Below are 17,980 nucleotides of genomic sequence, written 5' to 3'. Positions count from 1 at the left end.
CCATGTTTCCATAAAGAATACATATGTTTTCTATATATTTTTCATATATTTCCGTAAGATTCTTACGGAAACATACGGAATTATTGGACATCGCATACGGAACGTTTCAGTAGGGTTTTTATTGTAATAAAAGCCTAAGACCTGCTGAACCTTTTGATTGATTCAAACAGCAACCCCACCATCTTTTATATTAAACCACTTTTTAAAATTTTTAAAATGAAGCAGTATTTTTGGAGCGGTGCGTCATTAAAATGAAACAAATAGGGAAAATATATATCGTTCTCGATACCAAACGGCTTTGCCGTTTATGCGGTTCACATGCCGTCTTTGAGTACGTTACTGACCAGTGGATCTCTTCAAGGGGACATATCCTAGAAATTTTTGTTTTCTGTTGCTGTCGTCATAGCTATTGTCATTAAAGTTGTTCTCGTAGATGACGTCATTATTTATAGCTGGCATATGTGAACACACCTATGTACTGTTAAGTCCTGTAGAGCGTGCTCTTACTGTAGGACACTACAGTTATGTAATAAAGCCCGCTTAAAACGTTAAACAATGTGAATTTTTGTGATACGCCTTTGCCTCTTGCACTTATTCATCATAAGAAACTGAATTTAGCTTCGTTGTTATTTACTACATCCAAATACTGCTAATCCTAATTAACTGCTGTATACATTGAAATGAAGTATAATAGACGGCGTCATTGTTCATGTTTTCTATGTTTGCCTCCATTCTTTATCACCTTTCAAAGGGAAGGAGTAATTATGCGTATACTTGATTACTTACTTCCTCAATTTTTCTTTCATTCAAGCATCGTTTAGTCAATCGAAAGGCTTTCTGAAAATAGGTGCCGGCATTTGAATCACTAAAGAAAAAGTTGCGCAAGCACGAGAAGAAAGGTATTGAGAAAGAAATATCAGATCAAGATGACTGAAATTACGTTAGGGCAGCCATGTATTGCACGAGAATGATTATTTCACTCTATTCTGATTCAGTGTTATGACATAATTACCGCATTTTTATTGAATTATGTTCAATTCATGATAAAGAAACAGAAGGAGTCCCGTGAAACGTGCACGTGCTCCATTAACCGAAACAAACACGCAGTGCCCACCAGCTTAATGTATACAAAAAAAACACATCTAATGACTGTTTAACGCACCGTAAGTAAAGAAATCTACCAGTTAAATACAATTACTTCTCTCTTCTGCTTCCTGATTCTGAACAAAAAATTTGAACGAAATTCTGAACGAGAACGAGAAAATTTGCTTTCCCACTAAAAGAAAAAAAGAAGTGCTCACAAAACTGATCTTGTGCGTTGTGTCTTCTCCATATGTTATAGTACGTTTGCTTGTGCTGTGCAAGGAATGAAAAGTTCTCGCTTTGTAGGTACGTTGCTATAATGAATAAGTTATATGTTACGCATTGTGGGCCAGTCTCGTTTATCCAAATAATACTAACGTATACTGTTTAAACCAAACATAACAAGGACTTATGTGTTAGACATTGGATTGCGTGGAAATAAATATTACATCATAGCCTTTTTTTGCAAAAGGTAGATATCTCACTCTCTCTCGTCTATTTTGCAAAGTTGAAGCTATTTACAAAGTTACTTTCTAAACGTTTCACTAATTTTCGACACCATATTCTACGTGGCATGCTGCGTAACATGAGCATTGATACACTTTATTTTTGCATACGCCATCAATTATTTTGATCTTTGAAAAAATAGACAATGAAAAAAGAGCACAAAGAACCCTAAGTGTAGTACATTGATACTCTGTTGTCATTTCTTTGTTAAGCTTCCAAAAGGTACGTGAACATGTATTCTTACAACAAGCATGACGCCTTTAGATGGAAGTGTTTTTCTGCTTTAAAGTTCTTTTGATTGCTAGAACGATTAGATGAAGCTATCTTATTTTTTATTTTAAAATTCTCAATGTGGTTTCACGCTTTTTGGGCACTGTGTTCGCACAGCCTATCAAGTGGTGGACATCGTATATTCTTTGGCGCGATGTTACTGGCGTCAGCCATAGTTTTCTCAATCTCAGAGAGTAATTACTTTTATCCACCCGCACCCCCCCTTTATCAATTAATCGCATGTTGCATTTTCATTATCTTACACACACTCTAAACTAGGTGGGATTAAATAGGGGCTTTATGCAGAAAAGAAGATAAAAAACAGGTTTTCTCGCTATATCTAGCACCTTATGCGAGACCTGAATGAGAATGTATAAATACGGTGAAGTCTCTCGTAAATACACAGTGCAATGACGACGTGCTTCACGGCGCGTTTGACAGATGCAGTGTCTAACACAGGCACCATGCATTGCAGGCTCCAAGTACGCCTTGCTGCCGACGGGTGAACTGCTCATCCGAGAGACGGACCAGCAGGACGGCTTCCGCACCTACCGCTGCCAGACACGCCATCGCCTGACCGGCGCCGTGTCGCAGAGCGTGACAGTGGGGCAGCTCATACTGACAGGTGAGGCATCCGGACAGTGCTTGCTCGTCACTCGTTCGAACATTTCGCCGGGTAGTTTGTTAAGCCGAGAGAAAGCAGGTGAAAAGGGCTTTCATTCGCTTGCAGTATTCGCAGTCTTCCTCAGACGGAATGAGTCATTGAGAGAGTCATTGAGAGAAACTGTTAAATGAAATTAGGATCTCAATGTATTACAAGTAGCCCTCTGTTAACATCTGGGAATCTGGAACCGAATCAACAGAACTTTTATGTTCGTAAGATCATTTTCCCGTTCATCAGCTAGCATCGCTAACCATATGTTTCAATTCGTAATTGACCGAAACGTTTTGGACATATTTAGTGTAAGACGTTTTTGTGGAGACGTGTCAATCCACTTAAAATGATTTAGGAAAGGAACGTAGTGAAGGTGTTCTTTTGCAGCCATATTCAGCATAAAAAGACGCTCAACGTGTTAGCGAACTATGTATTTCACCGTAATAAATAATACGAGCCCTGTTTTATGCGAGCCTTCAGTTCGTGCGGTGTTACATCAATCCGACGATGTTTTTTAAGACCTGTGTGTACGGTGGCTTATGGATTATTGAGCCATCAGCCGGTTCATTTCGCACTGACTGTAACTTGCCACCTAAAAATAACTGGTTAGGTTGGTAATGAGCTATCGTCGTGGAGGCTACTTAAGTCACAAATACGAGGAGATTAGTCAAAACTGATTAAAGTAGGTGTGATACTAGATAAGATTCCGGACTTTCTTACGACATCTTGTAGACCACACCTCTTAGAAACCCATTCATTTTAGCACGGTTTCTTCTTGGCCCTCGCCCTAGGCATTCTGAATCACACGCTTCCAGCCACGTGACACTCTTCTTGCCATGAAATTGAGTGGACTTTTATTTTAGAATATAATACGCATAGATCAGATACACTTATAAACGTTTTTTTTTTTACAGAAGATTTATTCGGACAGTCGTTTGCACTTTTGAGCCGAAGCTTCGCTCAATACCAGCCAACACAAGCCTCAAAGACAGATATACCATTATTACCAGCGCTCCAACCAGGCCCCATAAGAAACTCGCATAGACGGTGGCACCAGGTTTCCCTCCGGGTATTTTTGTAAGAAATTCTTTGGTTGTGGAGTCCGAGTCTTCCGGAAGTGAGGTGTTACCACGCATTTGCTAGCGCTTCGTCGCAGATTTTCGCTATCGTAGATCTGCGTCTAACTACTGGCGCTGGGCGCTTCACTATTATTTGATTCGATATCTCTTCGCTGGCTTGGAGAGATAAATTAACCGTTCAAATACTTCAGCTCACGCACAAGCACACGTTGGCGTTCCAATCGTACCGTCTTAGCAAAGCTCACTTTGTGTCCATGGCGGTAAGAGAAACCTTCATTTGCGGACCTATTTCTTTTTGTCATTGAGTTCACCATATCACCTCCTTTTTGACCTTATTTAGTAGCAATTACCTTCTGGCGCCTACTTTAGACCTATTTTAGTGCTTTGAGCCTGACGCCGAGTGATGGGGGGAGGTGACAGGCCAGGTCCTTAAAGTTGCTCCGCACTTATAATGATGAAAACAACAAAAAAAAAACAAAAGAGAAGAACTAAACCCAATATTCAGTAACTAATGAAGACTAACTAAAAATAGCACTTCATAAGTGGACGTGCGTACTGTAACAGTGTCAAACAAAATGCGGACAGCAGAGCGCGTGGCCCAAACACAAGCAACGATACAGTGCGCTCGTTCCAGTCATGACCATTGACAGGCTGGCAGGTCCGGTTTGACAGCAGGACGCCGTTTAATGTATGAATGTGGCACGCGAGTTTCAAACCACTTTAACGCATCTATGAACGCATTCATCTGAGCATATCCATTGACAATAAAACCGCAATCCCCCCCCCCCACCCCCCCGTGTACGACTGCTTGCATTTCTTTCGGCACCTGTATACAGGCACCAAATGCTGCACAGGACCATGGGTACTACAACCTTCATGTTTTCGGCAAAGTGGGCTGAAATACTCACTATAAACTAAACAAATTTAGCTTCTGTATAATTTTAGGTTTTTTTATTTCAAATAATGGCGCAATATCAGGAGCGAAAATATTGCACTGTTAGGAGATCGAGCAATGTTACCTAACCGGATGTGCACAGTCGTTAGTGTTTGCGACTCTATGATGCCCACTGTACCATTGCTAATGCCTGAGACATGCGCTCAGCCCTGAGCATTTCATTTTACGTGGACTGAACACGCCTCAACCAATTTCTTTGCCTTAATAGCCAATAGAAACAGTATATTAGCGGCGCTCATATTTCGCATCTGGGAGTGTCGTAACGGTGTGTAATTTTTGTTCATTGAATTCGTTCACTAAATTAAAACCTGCGTATTGACATGGAAATGATGAATATCTCTTTTACCGTTAAATTGCAATAAAACAAATCAATAAAAAACACAGCCTATTATTGTTACCTAACCTACTCAGCTTTCAAAGGCGCGGGCAGGCAGGCATGCAGGCCGGAGCACGCGCGCGCGCGCACACACACACACATTCACTCACTCACTCACTCACTCACTAACTCGCTCTCTCACACACACACACTCACTCTCTCTCACACACACACACGCACACACACACACACACACACACACACACACACACACACACACACACACACACACACACACACACACTGTATGCTTTCTGTGCACGCGTAATGAAGTCATGGAGCATGCAAGCCGGATCTTTCTGCCACCTGTACACACATATTTCATTCACCTCCTTTTTCAAAGATTTAACATTCATTGGCACACGTTGCTCTCTAAAATCCATGTGTTCTCTTACACTTTGCCGCATTGCGAAGCCCCAGACAATGTTGGGCCGCTTGACTACAACTGTCACTGAAACATGGACATCCATTATTACAAATCAGAAATAAAATATCGAAAGCGCGCACCTGGGAGAAGCCCCAAACTGACATTTTAACGAAAGAGGGAAATGAGACAGCAGAGTTGAAGCCATCTACCACTTAGAGCGCACCGCAGAGCGAACACCGCACGTGTAAAACTACGGCAATTCGAAAAAAAAAAAAGACCAAACAGAGACGCACGCGCTATAGGGAACGTGATAGAGGAAGACAGAACCCAAAGCTCGCTGTCATGTTAACGAGGCGGGCAGCGCTCGTTCCCGTTTGCGGTTGGTTAGTTCGCTCGCCTGTATACGCGAACGTCGGGAAGCAACAGCGAGGTTTAGTTTGACGCGCGTGCGGCAAGCGCACGAGAGCGGCGGCTGTCTATTCAACGAGTGCGAGCGACAAGTTATCCGTAGTGGAACCGACGCTTTGAAGACGCTTGACGGCGCGGAAGCGAAGCTCCCTGCATAATGTCAAACGCAGGGTGACTCTACGGGCCCCGCCGAAGTGGCACTCGCGCGGAGGGGAAACGTAGGGTCGAATCCAAATTAGAATTTTTCGCCGACGGTACCGACAGGCGCGGCATAGAACGGGTAAACAGCCGGGGCACGCGTCACTTTTGGCGAACGCGATAATTTAGTCTCTATGCCGAAAAAAAACCGGTGAATTCTGCTGTCAGCCCAGTATCAAAAATTTGACGGAAATTGGTTGTGCCTTTCGCATGTGTGAATTCTTTTTTTTTCTCGCTAAACTTCCCGGTATAGTAATGCGAGAGCTACACCCTTTCGTTCCAAATTAATAGGTGGTTATTAAATAAAAACCCACAGGCCTGGGCAGAACGCACAGCACAGTCACAGCGAAAGCTGGAATAGCGGCCTTTCGAAACCATTTCTAAACAATTTTTGGGTAACTGCTACAAGAATACTTGCTGGGTACCCACTGCACCAATAATAATCATAACGTTCGTGCTGTAGGCTGGAATTCACTCGGTTATCCTTCGTCATGCTTCGGAGAAGCTTGGTATCCGCTAAAGACTTGCAAGAAATTTTGTATACTTTTTTATGCAGGGGCTGGCGACGATGAAGAAGTATGCCTGAAGTGGGTACGCACCACAGTTAATAGGTGATCAAAAACAAGCTTATGTAATGAGTCGGAACATTGGACGACCCACTCGTTGCGCAACTTGCATTGTGTGATGCTTGCTTTTTTTTCTTTGCTGTTTTAAAGCGCTTTATTACTCATATCAAGGCGATCCCTTTCCTGAGATCAAGCCTGCTTAAGGCAAGTTTGCAAACAAGTTCGAAGTACCGGCTACGAGTGGTAGAATACTAGGCTGGCACGCATGCAGATGACCCGGGTTCCATTCGCAGTGTGTATATATTTACTTATTTTTTGTTTTTGTTTGGTGAAGTAGTGGTTACGGACACCGGTGGCAGCGGCAGACAACTATGAAGCCGCACGTGACCCGTGTTGTGATCTCATAGCAGCTTTCGCAGTAAAAGCTCCTATGGACTTTTTTTTTTTTTTTACGGGAGGAGGATTTTCATCTTTCTTTGCTGTTGCACGAGGGTACGAAAGCCAACGTCACAGCCTCGGAAGTGCATTTCTTGGGGAATCACGTGCACTAACAAGAGCCCAGAGAGGACTATGGCGGCGCCCAGAACGCCTTAAATGAAAAGCAGAGCGTCAGCACGAGCAAAAAATTAGAAAGGCCCTTTTCATCACGCACAGCGTGCACAATTCCTAAATTTTGACAGGTACATCATTTTCACTTCCATTACGTTCGTGCTGTGCTCATTATTGTTCGTTCTGTTGCATTTGTGCCTGAATATTTCCACGTTACAATTAAAGCGCGACGTTTTAATGAACAGCTTGAGGTCGGTCGGTATGTAATAGATGGTTTAAAAAAATAAATGCCCACTGGAGAAACTTTCTCAATGAGCTGTACTTATCGAACGTTTATTTCACTATGTTCGTATTCATAATCAGGGTAGGTATATATTTTTTTGTGAACCATAACTGTCGCTATGCGACAAACTAAAACTACGTGTTCACAAATGAGCGCGAGGCAGTAATAAACGGAAGTGAGCAAACTTAACGAACCTCAGTGGCCACTTCTCCTAACCAGGAAGGAAGCAAAGAACGCGAATAGAAAGCAAAACAAACTAAAAAAATATTTACCATTAATTTTCTGTCGAACTGTTTTGCCTGGAGAAAAGAAGAAGGACCTCGTTGAAAAATAAAAGGTAGAATGGCAAGAAATGCACCGTTTTTCGCATAGGAACGTGCGCTTAGTCACAATCGCGCACGACGCTGGGATGAGGCGCCTTAGCGGGCTTTGCGCGCGCAGAGGCAGGTCCCTGAGCGTGCACCAGGTCGTTACGTGGAGGTGCGCGAGCCTCGTTAAAATAAAAGCCACTCCCTGGCATGCACGGCCGCCGGGCGCTCAATGCAGGCGTGACGGCACCGAGCGCGCACCGATGGTCTGCGTCGAGCGACAAGGAAGTGACAATTAAAATGCGAATTCATAATGACGCACAATTACCACGCGAGGACGTCAGCAATCAGGCCGTTTTACTCGAAGGTGAGAAAAAAGAAGTAAGCAGAACAAAGTGAAGCTACAAACGCGGAATCGTTTCTGAATATTACAGGGAAGAAAAAAAAGGAAACGTTGTCGTTAAATAGGGGACCTCTTTATTTAGCTTTTCCGGGATTCGCTCTTTGTTTAAAAAGGAAAGTTGTGTAACAAGCGAGCGCTCTTCCCTTGAAGCGAGAAATAGCGTGCGATAGAGGGTGATGCGGAGGCTGCATATTTAAGCAGCTTTCGGAGGGAACTGCGCCAAATTGAAAATGTCAGTGCAAAGACGAGGGAGCAAAACAGAAAGGCACCTCCGGGAAGTCGCCGAGCGGGGATTCTGTTCTGCTTGCGCCAGAATGTTGTGCCAGTAGCATTTAGCTCTGTTTTGTGCCGTAAAAAATAATAAGCACAAATACGAAAACTGAGTGGCATGCTTGGGCGGCTTTACCTCGATGACAATAGCAAGAAGTCACAACGTTGAGAAACTCCGAACTTGGCGCACTGTTTGCTTTTTTCCAGCGCTCAAGTGGAGAACATGTTCTTGTCTCAACCTAGTGGTTCGCTTCGTTGTTTGCACTGCCTTGCCTGGCTTTGGCTTCACTTGGCTTGACTCGGCGTGACTCTGTTTGCGCTGTTTGCTTGACCGGCGTTGTCAGTTCTATCTCTCCTTCGGTCTGACTCTGCGCGTCGACTAGAGGCACGCAGACGGCTATGTTTAAAAACAGAGACCGTTATGAACACTGTGGCCCACATTGCACTTCGAGTCGTTCCTGGAATCGTTGCAATCTTTTTCACGAAGGAATCTTGAGAAGTCCGCAAAATATTTTACTTAGCTTCCGGTCGCAAGACGCTGGTTTTAAGTTGTGACAACGAAACGGCAAACACGGATCCATGCGGGGAAGAGACGACGCAAGAATGCGGATATAGCAGGCAAATAGCTCGTTCGGGGGCATGCGACAGAGCCCGACAACGTTGGGGTTAAAAGACGCATAAGGAAAAACAGAAAGGAATTAGCGCGAGCCTGGTCAAGCACACGTACCTCGTAATAACTTAATTTTAGAGTTGGTGTTTGTCCGTTTGAACTCGGGATTCTTTCTTTACAGTACTCGGAGCACCAGCACTAGACGGGCTAATTTGGAAGACCTTGCGTCTTCTCAGAAACACGGACTAAATGTAGATAAAGAAAGAAACAAAAATTGATGGCTGTGTTTGCATAGTTGATTACATTGGCCACCTATTGTTGCTATTGTGTGCTGAGAAAGTGAATTCATGGTGTTGCTTTTACAAATTAGCACTCACCGTATACATTCAAAAGATAACAAACATGGAAATGAAGGCTATTCGCTTTTACAATAACAAACTTAAAACGTTTATTCACGTGAACGTGATTAGTAGTGATTGCTTGGGCTGCCAGCTTAACTGTGTGAGGTTAAGAGTGCAAAGTATCACAACTCAAGAGTAGGCTGGGCGTCAACATGACCTTTTGTGCGGCGACAATTGAAAGCCTCCTTCAAAGAAAAAAAAACTTTTTGAAGCTTAATTGACATGATTAACAAATGTTCAGCGTGCGAAAAAAGATGCAATACATAAAATTGTTGGATTTGCATCATGCTCGAGCTTTATTTGTTCTTTAGCAAGTATCGGGCTCCCGCATGCAGTACTTTATTGAGAAATGCAGAGCCATCTCAAACACACCTGTTCGGTTATATAGCCATGAAGTTGGCAGATGTGTCGCTGTACATATTGCCCAGTCTAGGTTTTCAAACTATTCTTCTACTTCCTCTTGTTGCACTGAGCATGTACATCTTGCGGTAATGTTCGAGAGAAGAAAATGAAACGGAGTGCCAATTTTTCATTATCCAGTCAGCACAGAATCTTTACAGCGGCCGAGTTAAAGTCAGCAAATTTTCGGTCTACTCTGCAGTCATCAGGCGGCCTACTGCTTCTTTCTTTCTGTTTTTTTTTCTCAGAAACTAGGGCACCTGTAGCCTGGGAAAAAGGGAGCCACGCCTTTTCAATTCCGTGCAGTTCATGCGCGAATGCGTTAAGCACAACGAAGGCTGCTCCCGAGGGCCCGCATTATACGCTACTTAATCTAGCATGTTTACGATTACGGCTTTAGAGCTAAACGCTTTCATTCCCACCGGGATGGCGTTAGACACCGCAGTAAACCGGGTTCATGACTCAGGGTGCTCAGGCATGCTTGCGTCACATCAACTGGCCAACAAAAGAAGGCGGCAAGTCTCCGTGGCGAGGCACGGAATTAACAGGCCCTACCACGAAGAGGCCGACACGTACAGGCATGGTCCTCGCCCAAACGAGTATTCTCTTTAGCCTCCATCTCCACTCGCTCAGCGTTGGCACTTTCCTTTTCTTGGCTCGATGAGGCATGGCGTTTCCACGAAACACGCAGCACCGGAAACCATACAGGCCAAACTGCGGCGCCCACTAGACGTTCCGCGCGCAAACACTCGTATAACCGCCATGGCTCACAATTTATGCGGCTAGCAGTGTATGATAGGTTGTTGTAAGAGGGAAGAGGCGGTTAGGCCCTAAAAGAGGCCTGAACTAGGGTTGGGGAACTTCATATCTTTTGAACTGTACAGCGGCGTTGAAGCTGCTGGCCTCGTCATTGACCAGAGAACGGAAGTTCCACAATAATAACCGTATATCAGGCTCTCGATTGACTGCTGAAATTGTGTGCGAGGTATATTGGTGGCGTTGGGCTGCCTTCTTCTTTTGCATTTTGTGTGTGTGTGCGCATGCGTTTGCCTGCGTGTGTGCTTGTGTCCCTGGGTGTGTGTGCGGACTAAAATAAAGTTGAAGGTGTCATTCTTAAAACAGTTTTTGTCCGAATGGGTGTACGAAAACTAAGGAAAGATCTTTGACTACACAAATCCTATTCGTGCACTCCTATTGAAACGTCTACCAAGCTCAGTACCTCGAATGTGACTACATTTACAGTACAATAACATGATTTATTATTTTAAAATTGGCACTTTTATTTACACGCCTTTAAGCAAAAGAAAAAACACAAACTTCACATTGACGGTCGTACCTCTTGCTTCTCTTTGACAAGGCAAAACTTTTCACGCCTGCTATAAAGAGTGCCTCTACAGGACCTTCATTAACCAATAGGACGGATGGTCTTAGCGGTGGAAGAAGCACTGTGTGATATAGGAAGATTTAAACATTAAAAATGCACGTCTGGTCACGTGTTAGTTATTGATGCGAAGAGAACCAGCAAGGAACATATACGCAGCGATATGGAAGGTAACATCTAAACACGAACGAGTGCCAATGTGATTAGCAATCTCTGATTTCAAAACTAACCAGCAAGGTGAAATGCGCAAAAAACAAATACAAAAGGGAACCGAGAATAACGTTTCAATGAAATGACATGCTGAGTTGCCTAAAGTAATTTTTAGAAGTATGCTTGCACTGCCACTACTGAGACACCATTAGTAATTAATTCTGACGAAGTTCGTAACAACGAATGTTACTTGGGAAGTAAAAACAGCGCACAAATATAGACAAGGACATATCACAAGGACATATCCTTGTCTACATTTGTGCGCTGTTTTTACTTCGCAAGTATGAATCACCAACTAGCCCAACTTTCGCTATTATTGTAACGAATGTTACATTATAATGAAATGTTGTTGAAGAAAAAGTAAGTTTCGCTGCAGATTTGATTTCAAGGCAACAAAGATTTACATTTTATATTCAGATGAGGAAGGGAGGAATTCTCGAGGTATAAATTTTTATAAATTCTTTCTAAGATTAGATGGCCAGCTGTGCATATGACGTAGCTAGCATCAGGATAACTTAATCGAACATATGCAACGAAGGACATTTTCGAGACTTAGTTGGGGAGTTCCATCACTTTTACGCTGCCAGCGTACGCTGCCAGCGTTGTGACGGTCACAACGCCTTAGTTGCCCAGAGCAGCGTTCCGCGAGAACTCGGTATTGTGTTCATGAACGATGCCGAATACAGCATTGTGTGGTGTGAGAGGATAGCAAGAATTCATGTAGATTAGTGAAACCTGACGTTATCTGTGTTGCGATGGGTATTGGATGAAAATGTAAAACTAATGAGGGGTGAGTAAAAACCTCGTAGTACGTTTCACAGTATTGGTTCTGTGCTGACTACGGATTTGGAACACACGCCTGATGCACAGTTTTCGCCTAGGTAAAAAACAGCAAGCGACTTGTGAGGGCCGTGGAGAAATTCCAATGGTACCTAATTTTCCCATATTTTGTTTGAAACAAGGGTGGAAATAAAAACAGCTATTTCATCATTTACACTTGAATTGTATGCCATTTTGCCTTGACGATTATTTATCACACACAAAGTGCCCTTAAGGGGAGCCTGAAACGGTTTTGGCGATGTGTACAAACACATTGGGCCAGTAGACCAAGTCCTAAGGGACATTTAGAGATTGATTTGAGCCATCTGCTCAAACTGTGCAATTTATTACAACGCCTAAATCCTCAAAATGGTGCAGATCAATGCAGATTGCTGCGACTCGGCCAAACGCGTTTTCAAACGCCCATTTACAAAGCGACATGTTCTGGCAACGTGACGTCAGCATGGCTACTGATCCGATTGGCTGTCATGGGCTGCAGATTGCGTGGAAGTAAGATCGTCTGGTAGGGTAGCGGCAACTGTCGAAGCTGATACAAACCACTCCGCCATTTTCTCTGTTGGCAGACGGCATGCGTGCTTTCGGACGCACTGTGTGATGGACTCCAAGACCACCTGAAACCTGTCGGCGTGCAATCTTGGAGGTCTAGACTGGTAAAAGCTCAAATCGTTGAGCGTGCTCATGAGCGCTCTGTGATCTCTAGCGATGCCAGCGTGCCTGATGACTGAGTCAAGAAGGCCAGGCAGCGGTCAGAAGGAGGGTATGGTGTTATTATCTCTAGGGGCCTTGTTACGCGGGGCATCACTAAATTTGTGGTGCAAATGGTTTGATAATGCCCTAGCCTAAACAATGGCACATCTTCAAGAAGATTTTGATGGGTCCCTTTAAGTAGATTGGTATAATCTCATTACATTTCCAAAAGTTCTTCGAACACCAAGACTTCCGAAATGCGCAAACAATCTCAGCGTTCATCACAACTTCTCGATTTGGGTGCAAGCCAAACCCTTGTTTGATGCAACGTAATCTTTGACGCTTTTGTGTCAGGAAAGCATTGAGCTAGACTAGTGCGACTCCAATTGCGATTCAAATAAGAGCAAAGTGCCACCTTCTAGATGTAGAAAGTGAAGAAGGAATTGATCCCGACAGCAACGTGTGCATTGCCGATGCAATAACAAAAAGCACTCCGTTTGCGCAAGTTATTATAGGCTAACTGTTAGATTAACAAACCGTGTTCCTAGAAAGTTCTCTTTACTCCGGCTATGTTCGATTAACGCTTTCGAGAGCAGCGGTCACAATTGACCAGAGCTTCGTTTCGCACCACCACGCTGTATTAGAGAGTAGGAAAGAGCCTACAGTGAATGACTTTCTCTTCTCGCGTGTGCAGCGGAATCGGGATGTGACAGGCCGCCGCTACTCGTCTCGTCGTCTCGTTCGTCCTCGTCGCTGGGGCACCATCTGGCTGAGCGCCTTCGTACTCAGCAGAACGGGCGGCATGTATAAATAATTCGTCGGGGCCACTAGGTGCGAGGGTGACCGCCGCGCCTATTGGATCCGCTTTGCCACGCCGTGCGCGTGCTCCTTGGAATACAAACGAGAGGAGACCCGAAAAGCCCCGGGGGACAATTACAGGGAGGCAAACACGTTAGGAGCACCTAATTGGCAAGCGGCGGAGCGACCCCGAGGTTGACGATGACGACTTACGTATACGACGGGACGCCGTCATTGTGTGTTAACTCGTCCTCCTCTTGACGAGGCCGCAACGACGTACCCTCTTTTGCGTCTCCTCTGCGTCGCTCTCTTTGCACGCCAAACACCCCAGCCTCCTCACCGTAAACCACAACCACGGTGGCACTAAGCACTCCCCATCAACACCAGCTTCTGTCCAACTACTGATGTGGGTGGTTGCGCGTGAACGTTGGCGTCTATCTTTCCCAGTTCGAGCCTGAGTGTCTGCGTCCATTCTCGCCCTTTCACTTGCATTAGTGCGCATAAGTGAGATTTGCAAGGTTAGCGAGAGGCAGTTACCTCTGTCGGGTTATCGATGAATTTCAACTATCTCGTTGTAACTTTATTGCGACAGCATAGGGCAGTACGTCCAGCTTGAGTCGAAAGGCTTGTAGATCATGCCTGACTAAGCTTCTGTGTCCCGCAGCAATCGCTGGCTCATTTTCTTTCTGCAAAACTGCTTCACAAAAAAAACCCAACTGATTGATTGATCTGTGGGGTTTAGCATCCCAAAACCACGATATGAACATGAGAGACGCCGTAGTGGAGGGTTCCGGAAATTTCGACCACCTGGGGTTCTTTAACGTGCACCCAAAACTGAGCACACGTGCCTACAGCATTTGAGCTTCCATCGGAAATGCGGCCGCCACAGCCGGAATTCGATCCCGTGGCCTGCGGGTCAGCAGCCCAGTACCTTATCCACTAGACCACCACGGCGGTGTGAAACCCACAATTGTAGTGCCACTAAACAGTACATAATCCAGTTTTTCATAGATAGATAGATAGATAGATAGATAGATAGATAGATAGATAGATAGATAGATAGATAGATAGATAGATAGATAGATAGATAGATAGATAGATAGATCAAACATACATAAAATTTTGTTGAAATCTCACCAGTTTCTTTCTTGTTTTTATATCTGCGAATCACAGACTTCATATGGAAGAGGCAAGAAAGTTATCGAGGCTAATGATGGCCAAGCTCTTTTTTCTGAAAACAAGGATTATATATGAGAAGTGTATGCGCGCACAAAGCTGATGGCGGCAGTGCCACCACTAAAATTCAGAAAGTCAGAGCAAAATCATTGATGGGTTCTTTTTATTTGCTCGATGAAGTTTTATCTCATGCATGTTACTGGGAAGGTACTAAGAGGCAAGTAGTTGCTTTGCTAAACGTCACACGGCCTCTACTGCATTTGTAGAGGACGACTCGGTGGAAAATATAGTTCTTTTTCTTGTTCTCGATGATTCAAATAAAGTTTATCACCTTTTTCTTGGTCATCAATATTACCAAAGCTATTTAGTTTAGTGGTCGTGGTATTATCTGGCACTGACTGGCAGCTCTCGCTAGAACTATGCCTAATAGCGCAATTTACTCTCGTCACAGTAAGTGAACAAGCTGTTCTGTTCTCTTTCTCTCTATTTTCCATACGCACTTCATAAAGAATGCCTACCCAGTTTTTCAACACTGATGCTTATTCAGTTGAGTCGAACACAACAGTAAATATAAACTACGGTCAATTACACACATTTAATTGATAACTAAAACCGATTGTTCACAAACGTAGCTTCAATTTGCAAACGTCTGTTCGGCGTCAGCTGTGCGATGCTAGATTTTCCAATCGTGTGACTGTTATTGTAACGCAGTAGTGTGAATCGGTTGTTCAAAATCAGGTAAGAATATGACGGTGTTTCACCGAAGTCACCATATTGGCAGAAACAGGTGTGAGCGGCTCCTATCACGACAAGTTTTGCTTTGCCATGGTCAGCTGTTTTCTGCAGTTCTAAATGACGGTTGCCCTGAGTTACGACTCACAAGCAACAGCAAACAGCTTTTGCTAGCAAATGAGAATGTGCTTCCAATTTTAAGCGAAGAAAATAGTTCTACAGCATCATAAGGGGAGACTGATAATATAAAAGAAAATTCGTCGCATGAAAAAGAGATGTCTGAAGTACCTAAAATTTACAGCAACCATGATGTAACTCTGCCCCGTAACTTTTACTGGTTGTTATCTCTCTGGTGTTGCAATAATGACGCATCATAGTTAAACGAGCCCGTAAAAATAACGCAACTACTCATTTACATCACACGCACCCATTCGCAATGATCATTTGCAGGTATTAGTTCAATTACTTCTTTTTTCCGTTTTATGTCTGGAAAGATTGGAACAACGACTTCCGCATCAATTATCTGTATGGGAAGAGTACAATCGCCCAGCGCGAAGAGCCGTATTGAAATTATAATCCAAATTCTTCAAGGTCCCCTTTCGGTAACGTCCAATTTCCGCGTGCACAGAACGAGATGGCGGCGCAGGCACTCGGGCAGTATTATAATTAATGCTTCCCAGACCGGGGATTCGTCGAATCCGGATTCGGAATATACCACGAGCGACCAACTTTAACGCTTCGTGTAATTCTTTTTTGCATCGCTAAACTTTTCTGGCCCAATTTATTACAAGTTTTTCACGCCTGCATAAGGAAAGGGGGGAGGAGGAAAGCAGCGAGGCTTTTTCGTCCTGGCCTGGTTTTTTAATTAGATTCGGGCTCCTTCTCGAACTAATGTTTCGTTTTTTCAGTCCTGTTTCTAGCCCTTCCTTCGTGTTCTCGGGCTGCTTCAGGACGCAGCCTTTTCTGCAATCCTTTTAAGGCCAGCGCGTCCATCGCCAGTTGGCTCCTCGGTGTGTGTGCGTAATGGAGCAGGAGAACCGCCTCTTTTCTGGCGAAGCAGAAGAAGGGGGAAAGGGTGAGCCATGGCCTAAATGGATTGGGCGCAGGCTCTCAAAGCTGTAAACTGTTTACGATTGTCTAACGCCATTTTCGAACCGCGCGAAGTGGAGCCCAGCGACGGAGGCCTTCCCCGTCGTAGCACCCCGGGCTCCGACTCCCTTTCTCACCGCGGGTCGCTGCCTCGCAGCACTCTGGTCACGCGTGCATCGCAACTCGATTGCAATGCGCCGCCGTCCGCCACCGCGATAGCCTCGGCTGTAACGCTCCAGTGGCCGGCCTCGTCGTCTTTGTCTGCGGATTGGCTTGAAAGCAGACTGTTAAAAGAGAAGGAAACGACCTCTTCAGTTTGTTGAAAGAGTTTCGCAAAGAGGATAGATTGAAGGAAGTGGTTAGTCTAAAGGAAAAAAGTGAGCTTTCGTGTAATTGCCTGTGGAAGCGATAGAAAAAAGAAGATATCGAAATTCGTCCACAAAGACTGGAGGAGACGGCAAAACTACGTATCACTTCGAAACCCATAATTGGCTTGGATTTGACTGGCTGAGAAAGTAATGTAACTGGCCATTGTAGTACAGGGCAAGCGAGAATACGAGTTGTTTTTTTTACAACCGAAAAAAAAAACATTTGACGCAAGTTGAATGATGGCGAAGGACACACAAACGCAAGCCTCGTTTGCGCATTCAGATGCTGGAGTTGGTGAAACAGGGTCGATGAAAATAATAAACGCAATACAATAAAAAGGAGGGGAGTGTTGTTAAAACACAGTTTTGTCGTTTCACAGTGTGCAACTTTTGTAGGCAAACATGAAGAATAAGCTTATAAATCAAAGCCCCGTATATATCGAATAATCTTAATATGCAAATGAGGCGCGGTTAAAGAAGAAAGGGAATGGAATCAATGCAACTATGAGCCAAGACAACTAAATGGTATTTTAAGCGGGAGTCTACATTTCGTTGCTTCTTTCTTATGTGTTCACACATTAACGTTGGATGTTTCGTAAGATAGATATTCATTTTAATTATTTGTTTTCCCCGCAATTGTTAGAAAAAAAAGAGAAACAACGATAGCAGGTAATCTTGCTTTTATCAATGAAAGAAGTCCCTAGTCCCTTGCACTGACCATCACTTACAGTGAACTAGAACCAACCTATACCACCACTGAAGCTCTTTCTCTCACTCATGAATTGTCTGTTGAAGGTCATATGGGTACCTAACTGTCACCACAACGCGGCTGCATGAAAGAAAAAGAAGACGACGTTGCCTTTGGATGGTGCTGAACTGGCGCCATATTTTTCACTTTGCGGTGCGCATCGTTAAAAGGGTAATAAAAGAGCTTCTGATAACAATATCATCGATGTTTACCGATCAAGATGTAGCGCCAAGTTCATGTACGGCTCTACGAGCGCCATCTGGT

At 44.1% G+C, this 17,980-nt stretch overlaps 1 protein-coding gene across 5 annotated transcripts in view; it reads left to right on the top strand.

Annotated features, from left to right (window-relative positions):
* LOC119169563 (cell adhesion molecule Dscam1-like) overlaps window positions 1–17,980 on the top strand; it is a 491,221-nt gene that overhangs the window by 261,850 nt on the left and 211,391 nt on the right. For all 5 annotated transcript variants that reach the window (XR_012886621.1, XM_075876196.1, XM_075876190.1 and 2 more), the window contains exon 4: window positions 2,336–2,485. Coding sequence is in view for 4 of the 5 variants with exons in the window: in XM_075876196.1 (XP_075732311.1) it covers window positions 2,336–2,485 (150 nt within the window). In the remaining variant the exon portion in view is untranslated. The remainder of the gene's footprint in view (window positions 1–2,335; window positions 2,486–17,980) is intronic.

The sequence above is a fragment of the Rhipicephalus microplus genome, chromosome 2 (assembly GCF_043290135.1).
Source record: "Rhipicephalus microplus isolate Deutch F79 chromosome 2, USDA_Rmic, whole genome shotgun sequence".
In the NCBI taxonomy this organism is placed as follows: Eukaryota; Metazoa; Arthropoda; class Arachnida; order Ixodida; family Ixodidae; genus Rhipicephalus; species Rhipicephalus microplus.
Note: the sequence above shows the minus strand (reverse complement) of the source record. Positions and strands in the feature narration are given on the sequence as shown.